At 39.6% G+C, this 8,940-nt stretch overlaps 1 protein-coding gene and 1 long non-coding RNA gene across 2 annotated transcripts in view; one reads left to right on the top strand and one right to left on the bottom strand.

The window, feature by feature from the left end:
* The first annotated feature begins 3,370 nt into the window (after positions 1-3,370).
* LOC116701020 (G-protein coupled receptor 4) lies at positions 3,371-7,747 on the top strand. The gene is made up of 3 exons (XM_032534554.1): positions 3,371-4,288; positions 4,713-5,135; positions 6,569-7,747. The coding sequence occupies exons 2-3, from the start codon at positions 4,755-4,757 to the stop codon at positions 7,097-7,099; spliced, it is 912 nt and encodes a 303-aa protein (XP_032390445.1). The 5' UTR covers positions 3,371-4,288; positions 4,713-4,754; the 3' UTR covers positions 7,100-7,747.
* Positions 7,748-8,135: 388 nt separating this feature from the next.
* LOC116701099 (uncharacterized) overlaps positions 8,136-8,940 on the bottom strand; it is a 1,362-nt gene continuing 557 nt past the window's right edge. Inside the window, exon 2 of the long non-coding RNA XR_004334817.1 lies at positions 8,136-8,768. This is a non-coding gene — a long non-coding RNA (uncharacterized LOC116701099). The remainder of the gene's footprint in view (positions 8,769-8,940) is intronic.

Below are 8,940 nucleotides of genomic sequence, written 5' to 3' on the forward strand. Positions count from 1 at the left end.
TATATATATATATATATAAAATGGCCAGGGAGGGATGATAAAACCCAGCCCAGGCACATAGGGGGGGGGGTCAATAAATCCACTGCCATTTAATTCCTTAAAAGTGATGCAATGCAGCTGGTGGAACTTGGCGAGAATGGAAGGGACGCGTTATTTACTGACCGGGCCGCGGCGGCTCTTTCCAACATTTCAGAAAGTACATTTGGAATGTACGCTATTTAAGAATTCTATGTTGCGGTCTGAGGTGCGTTCAGGGCCAGATGCTACTGAAAAGACGTTTAGCGTTGAGTAATGTCACTCCCGTGTGTCAGCTGGATTTGTCGTGTTTTGGATTGCTTAATGTGAAAGTGACAGAAATCATAGGAGTGTGTTTGTGTACAATGTAAGGTGCACACATGTACAGAACGAAGTGTAAAATATGTTTCTAAAAACCAAAAAAGTACCTAGTAAAACCATTTGGGAGCATAATAGTTTTGTTATGCTTTCAGTTATGTGATAGTGCCACAAAATAATTTTTTAAACTTTTGTTGGTATTAATTATTACTATTTATCAAGGTTTTTTTTTTTTTCTGCTTCACATTATTGCAGCGCACAAACCTACCCAGGAGCTTGTTTCTGAAAAGACATCACTTTATACCAGTTGAGTGTTAAGGGCCTTTCTCCATGGTACTCAAACAAATGAAAAGGAAAGACAGTATTTTTAAATGAACTTTACTGACCCTGGTGGCAAGCTTGCACCTCAAAGCTTCAACACATAAAAGTAAAGTGAATAACAAAAATGACAATAATACGTTTTTTTTTTTTTAAAGTTCCTTTCTATGTTATGTACATTATTTTGGCCACTAAATTAATTTCAATATTTAATATCTTTACAATATATAGATCTAGTTTGTAAATTTTACAATCATATGTGTTAGTTTCCTGCTATCTGAAATGATTGAAACAGCTGTTTGGCCTTTTTAATGCATTTGTTTGCTGCTGATGGGATGTCCCATCCTTTTTGAACAATTGGTAGAAATTAAACAGAGGGCAGTGGTGAATGTTGTTTTAGATCTGTGCTTGATTTCATATTCCTGCAAATGATAAAATATGCATCTTTGTAACCTTTCTTTTGTTTTCTCTTTTTAGCAGTTTTAACTCGTCAGTTTTTGATTTTATTGCCGGTACTTGAATACTTGAAAACCTCTTTTTCTAACCTCTTTGAAAGACGTCATGTTGACTTCATGACATTCTACTTCCTTGTACATAACATTTAGATTTTTAGATTTTTTTAGATTTTGTATTAGGACGATTTTTATTTTTTTTCCTTTGTAGAATATGCCGGGTTATGAATTAATAACACATTCATTTGATAATTGAGTAGCTGCTTGGATTCCAAACAACAGACAAACTGTGGACGTCTGTGTCATTCAAGTCATTTCTCTTGTATTCTTTGTGTGTTTGTTGAGATGGTGGAGAGAATATTATAATTATTATGATCTAATTATGAAATGCACTAAAGGTGAATCCAGGTCAAATCCATCACTTAAATGTGTACTCGTCTTAAAGGACATGTAGGAAAAGAGAGACAGACGAGGCTTTCTGTGTTTTCACACAATTGTGATTTGGATCCTACCAAATTCACACAAATAATTTATTAAATATTTCTATATTTTGATATGCTTTCAGGCTACGTACTTCTCTAATTCTCTAAGCGCACATTGCATTGTGTATTTAAACTGCTGATTGTAGTTAATACAAGAAATGATGTAGTTCTAATGCTTGATTATGTGTTACCATAAGTTATGAGCATTTACGAATCTTTAGAACCTCCTCTTGGTGGAAACACTTTTATGTAATACAGGGGTTCTCAAATTGGGGTCCAGGGACCCCCAGGGGTGCTTGAAGGGGTTGAGGGGGGACCCTGGGACAAAGTCTTATCAGATGGGGGTCGGTGGTCTAATTAGATGTGAAAAGGTTTGAGAACCACTGATGTAATACATTGAATTTGAACTTGATTGGCTTTTGAGATGCAGATTTTGTCAAATATATACATATATACATATATATATATATGTATATATATATACATATATATATATTATTATATATATATATATAATAGTATATATATATATTATATATATATATATATATAATATGTGTGTGTTATTGGACACAGTAGAATGTATAATGTCTCATGGATTTGGAGAAGAAAAAAAACACTTCTGTTTCTTTCACTTGTATTACCTAAAAGAGGCGGCACGCTTCCTTTTATATTTGAGATATGACGACCAGCCTGTACAGTCCTGAAGCTGGATCTTTGTGAATACGTTCTCTTTCTGGAACACACATACAGGCAGTTGGATTTTCTCAAATTCTTGTACGTGTGAAGCTGTACACACAACACTGACAACAATGGTTAAATGCATCACAGCTACAGTCAGGTTCCACTTCTCCATACACATCTGATAATTTACTCTTAACTCAAACAATAAATTCAGATCATTACCTTTGTTGCCAGTTGTTTTCTCTTTTAATTAAACTGATTGATGTCAGACTGCCTGAGGTGTTCCCCAGAGTATTTGACTACCAATGCCTATTTGTAAGCCCAACTGAATGTTTGATTTATTAAATAAAATATTGTAATATATTTTTGTCATTGCATTTATCGTTATATAAAGTCCTATTTTTGAATGTTGCCCAGTGACCTTTATGGAGAAAACATGCTGTTGGCAGAGCATATTCACAGGCGATATAAAAATATACTAAAAAAAGTTATTACATTTCAGAGTCCAGTTGCTGTTCTTAGACTTGTCTCGGTTCTAATGTTAGCTCATTAGCTTTGATCACAAAAAAAAAAGATACAAATAAAAGAAAGAATTCCAGGTTTGCAGACAAGTAAACGTACAATAACTACCAACACAATGTTTTTCAGTAGGATCACCAGAGGCAAATCAAATTTCTCAAAAATATCTACAGTATATCTATGTAAAGTCACAACAAATATATGGAATGTTGATATATTGCCATCCCTCCATTTAGATCACAATCTTCCCTTGCTTCATATCTATCTACATGTCCTGTCGCAGCAGTGTAGCACAACATTCTGGGCCCTGTAGAAAGGCATTCTCTATGCCCCCCCCCCCCCCCCCCCCCCCCACCACCCTATATATGTGTGTGTGTATGAGAGGGTTCTCAGTGATTTTGGGTTGCACTTAAAGTTAAGTGACTTTAGTGAGACAAATTAAAAACATAAATAAAATCAAAGCACTAGAGGCCAAGCTATCTTGACTTTTTATTCCCAGTAATAGTTAAGCTCCGTGACTGGATCCATTTCCCATATTGCAACTTGATAGAATCCTTCACTCTATATGCCCTATATCAAACTCCACACCCCTTCTAACCGGCTGAGTAGTACTCGTGATTATCAGTAACCTTATCATGTGTAAATATGTTGGTTGTGTAATCAAAACTGTTATGAAAACACACAGGTGGGTGTCTGTCGTGACTTTGCAAGCTTGTATTCCCGGCAGGATTTTTCTCAGTACAGTCTGGCCGCATTAGTAACTCCTTGCCTTAGATTTCTCATTTATGCTTACCTTGCATCACCTGTTTACTGAACAGTGTACAGTTGCATCAGTGAGAATGAATGTTCAGCTGCACTGCTGCTGCAGATACAAATCAGCCATAGCAAACAAACCTGGGATCAGATTACCCGTTTACGCCCTAACATGAACCATAAACCAACCATTAAATGAGAAAAATTAAAAGTTATCCACAGGCGGGCGGCTTGGGAAACTATAGGCTGATGTTGTTACAACGCAACAGCTGGGAATATGCATATTAACGCCACCACATTGCCACACCAAAGGGAAATTTAAAGGACGGTCTGAAGACAACACTTCAGTACATTCCTCAGTTCAACACTCACAGAGTCCCCTTGACATGGATTACTCAATGATGAGAGACTATGACATACGTTTTTACACCTGCAGCATGTATGCGTCTACTTCTAGGACCTCATGCCAACCCTGTCTAACTCAACCTAAATACACCCCTTTGCACGTACTGTATCCAAACCGTCCAATCACTGTACATGTCTCCGCAACTCTGTTTTGCAGTACTGCCCAATCACAGCTTGGGTTTGGCACCACATTGAGGAGAGGTAGCCATTGTCCCTCAGACTGGCCCAATCCAGCAATGGCAGCAGTCCCTGTGCAGTGTGTTTATAAGCCCTCGGCCCCCGCTCCCGCTACACAGCAAGTGAAGAAGACCAGGGCCGCAGGACACTGGTATCTCTGTTAGGGTAAGATTTTAAACATTTTTTACACTCTTTGGTAGATCACACAGAAATACACACACACATAGGTCGTGTGTGCACAAATAAGGAGATGTCACAGTGATAGGGCTGCGACTGCTGAACAGGTGCCCAAGCAGTTGGGGGCTCTGGTGCCTTGCTTAAGAGCACCTTGGAAGGGCACCTCTCCAGCTTTCAGTCCACACTCCGCACTTTGGGCCATGTGGGGACTTAAACCATCGAGCCTCCAGCTCCCAACTCTCTACTTGCGCTACTGCCACCCATTCTACCGCATTTTGGTGGCAGAATTGTTGCTTTGATTTTGACTGTAACTATTAGACTTTAAAACATGGCAGACGTTTGGGGTCAAAATGTACACAAATGAATTGTGGAGAAACAAAACTAACCCTTTACTCTTCTTTCTTTCTCATAGCATCCCAGCCTCTCCTTCCACCACCAGCACTTCTTCCCCACAATGTTCAACACCACTCTGACCCCCACCACCAACTTCACTGAAAACTCTACCACCCCTGGTGGCCCCAGTGGACCTCTACCATGGTACCAGTTCCCAGTGTGCGCTGCTTCCCCTTACGGCTTCATTTTCTACTTTGGGGTCAAGGTGTTCAATCTGGCAGTGGGGACGCCCTGTAACATCCTGGTCATCTGGCAGATCGCCACCAGGAAAAGTGACGCGTCCACCTCTGACATCTTTATCTTCAACCTGGCCATCGTGGACGCCTACTTCTGCGTAATGACGCCCGTAGATATGGTCAACCGGCTGCTGCTGGATGACAGTCGCATTTGGTACTTTCAGAGGTTCGCATATGGGATCAAGGACGTAGCCCCACTCTTTCTGGTGAGTTTTTGTATGTAACACCTTACACCAGAGCAGTGATGGGCTGATATTTCTCTGCATCCTAAAAAAAGGCTAATGTACAGTGTAAGAATTGACTTCTATTAACTTTCAGTAAAAACAGCCTGTTGCCTGTGATAATGCAGGGTCCTGTACAGCTCAATACATGTTGCTAGGTTCTAATACATATACATGATATTCGATAGTTTGCTTTTAATGCAGAAAGATCAGAAATACAGCTACAGTGGGGCATAATAACATCAACCCATTTACGTTAGTCTGGTTTATTTTAGGTAATATATACAATACTTTGGTTGCTGCAAACTGTATAATCTCGAAACCTATAAATAAGATAATTATAGGGTAAGATTTGGATCATATCTGAAAGTAGTAATATGAAAGAATTGTTCTGCTTGGTTACTTTTAATTTTTTCTCATCGACCACTTAAAGGAGCCGGGGTTAGGGTTAGGGGGGTCATTTTCGGGAAGTTGAGGAGGAGTATTTAAAAAAGGTGAGCCTAAGTGCAGAACACTTTCTCCTTTAAAATTAATGGGGTCAAAATTAAGTATCGGCTACTGTAACTTCATTTTCCATCAAAGGTAGTAATATGAGAAAACATTGTTCTGCACTGTTCAAAAATGTTATTAGTTATTTTTCCTCATCGACCACTTAAATGAACTGGCTCGTAGCCGAGTTTGACTGGTCACCAACAAAGAGCCACTCACAAGTCCAACTTTAAACTTACTTTATTCAGGTTTGCTTTCTCTTTGGGTTCATTTTCAGGCCTGAATAAGTTGAGGATGAGTATTTAAAATATGTGAGCTTAAGTGCAGAACACTCTCTCCTTTAAAAAAAAAGAAAGGGGGGGGGGAGGGGGGTCATTATGACTTTTATATTATGACAGCCCAGTCTCATGGCAGTTTGTGGAATGGTCACGTTATTTAATCTATTGATTTGTGTACAGGTTATGTTAATGTCGTTATTTTCGTGTGTCAATTACAAATTTTGTAGTTATTTATTTCAATGGGAAGCCTATTTTGTGATAAAAGAACGTTTACGGTAGCGAGTAGTATAACGTGTCTTGCGTGTGACGTTTAGTTTCCCCGTTGTTGCGTCCCCTGGGCAGCCCAGTGTCATGGCAGTTTGTGAAATGGTCAAGTTTAAAAATTGTGACATGTACGTATAATAAACGAGAAAATCGTGACATACGTACACAAATTAATAAATCTAAATAATGTGACCATTTCACTTACTGGAGTGAGGCCAGGTTGATTATGACCCGGTCATAAAATATAAGTCATTCAAAAAGCTTCTTCAGTTTTTCATCAACTAAAACTCTAGTCCAGTAATTTTGATTCTACCTAGGCCTACAAAAGCCTTAAATTAATTTAAGTATACTGTAACATGGTATTTCTTCACTGATCTGCTGTTCCAGGTGTGTATCTGTCTGGACCGCTACATGGCTGTGGTCCACCCAGTGCTCTTCACTGGTATTCGAGACAACAAGATGCGCATTGGCATCTCTGTGGTGGTCTGGGGCTTCATTCTGGCTTACGGCCTCACCAAGTGCATCCTGGGAGTCATGAGCGTCAACGAGATCTTCAGCGGTGTCATCCTCTTTGCCTTTGCAGTCATGCTCTTCTGCAACATCTCCGTCATCTGGGTCCTCAGACGTTGCGTGGCGGGAAAGGAGGTCATGCACCCGGTGAAGAAGAAGGCCTTTAAGATGGTGCTGATCATCCTGGCCATCATCGTGTCCAACTACCTGCCGTCCGTAGCTCTCATGCCCTTCGTGTCCTACTACACCTTCGTGGCGTTTCGCTGCCAGATCAGCGTCAGCGTGTTCTCCATAATGGATCTGAGCAGCAGCATAGAGCCTCTGCTCTACATCACCAAGATGGAGCGTGTGGGCGGCAGGTGCTGTGGAGGGAGTGTCTCTACGAAGCCACACGATGTCAAGGTGTGATCAAGCTTCCATTAAACATAAAATAACCCAGTCTTGGAAATGTTTTCTTTTTACAAAATTTACATTTAAAAAAAAAATGTTTTATTAAAATTTACTTTCTCAACCTCTGCTGTACAACAATCAAAAAAACTAAAAGCTAATTGTATGACAGTATCACAGTAGCAGCTCCTTCTTCTTTCACAAACCGGTCAAATTTGCCTCTCGATATACATGTCAGTCTGCCCATTGACATACACTGTGCAATATTCTTGATCCAAGCACAGAATTGTAGGTGCCTCCTGGAAATGGCTTTCTATGGATATGCTGTAGCAGTAACTGCGCTGTGAGAAATAGACAGCTGGCAACAGAGGTATTTAGAGTAAAAGCCAGCTGGTAAGATAGCTAAAGCTTAGCCTTAGCTAAAACTTAATTTATTTACAAATTCTTCACTAGCTGTTTGTAATTGAAAACTGTATTCATTTTGAGGAACCTACATCTCGATAATATAGTTTAAAATAAAACTAAATGTGGCAATGGCGAAATAACGACAAGAGAAATAATCCAGCAAAATTCCTGCTGAAGCTAATTACATATTTGAGAAACATTTGATTAACATTACTAGACTGTAAATAATCAAAAGGAAGTTTATTTTCTAAAACAAACTAGTTAACATGGATGAGAAAACGGAAACCCATTTTGTTGGTAGGTGCAGAATTTTCCCATTGAATTCTTTGTAGACAGACATAAACAACACGGCAAAGTACTCTGTGGTAGTTCCTGGTAGAGTAGATGTGTCTCCAGGAAAGAAAAAACACACACACACACACACACACACACACACACACACACACACACACACACACACACACACACACACACACACACACACACACACACACACACACACACCATTAACTAGACCACGACTTGCACTAACTTTATATTTGACTCTTCACTTCATCTCAGCATTTATATAGACTCTCTATTCATATGTATTACGTTATACCTGATCTACATCACTAACTAGACCAAAATTTGCTCTAACTGTATCTTTGACTCTTTACTACATCTCAGCAGTGATATAGACGGTTCATGTGTATTGTGTTATTACCATTTCACTCATGCATATCGATGGACTTACCTACACCTCACCTTGCGCCAGCTTTGCAATGCCTACTTAATCTGCACTTTGTGTAGCCTATTGTATCCTGTTTTCTTGTATTGTATTGAATGTGAAACTGTATGTTGTCTTGCACGCTTATGTGTTTCTTGTGCAAATGAGAACCTGTTCTCAACGGCCTACCTGGTTAAATAAAAATAAAATATTAACACACACGGTGAAGACAATACCTTTGTTCCTGTAGCGGCTGGTAATCATTTGAAATAAGGTAGGTTATTCCTTTGAGAGTTGAGTTTGTTGTTCTATGGCAACCAGTATTAGAAGCCCCTCTTGTTAACACGTACACCTCTTTTAGACCATTTTAATGACGGCCCGGGGCAGTGCCTGGTAAACAGAGCACTGATAAAGCACTTAGCCAGTCATTTATTAAGCCTCGTAATCAGAAATGCACAGCGGGACCAATTAGCAACCGCGTAAATGAGTGGGCATGCAGCCTATGCTAGTGGTTCACAAAATTATTAGGTAACACAGTGTAATTAATAAAAGAACACAACTGTGGAGTGTGATTTTCTTTTTTAATTTAACCTTTATTTGTTCAGGGGAGGTACACTGAGAGGCAACCTCTCTATTGCAGGAACGCCCTGATCTCATTCACAGAGTTCCCCATCCATACCGGGAAGCTTCCCAGTACAACCACAGTCTGGTCTGCTGGCCACTGAGCAGCTGCACTGGGGTGGGGGGG

This window comes from Etheostoma spectabile, chromosome 2 (genome assembly GCF_008692095.1).
Source record: "Etheostoma spectabile isolate EspeVRDwgs_2016 chromosome 2, UIUC_Espe_1.0, whole genome shotgun sequence".
Lineage (NCBI taxonomy): Eukaryota > Metazoa > Chordata > Actinopteri > Perciformes > Percidae > Etheostoma > Etheostoma spectabile.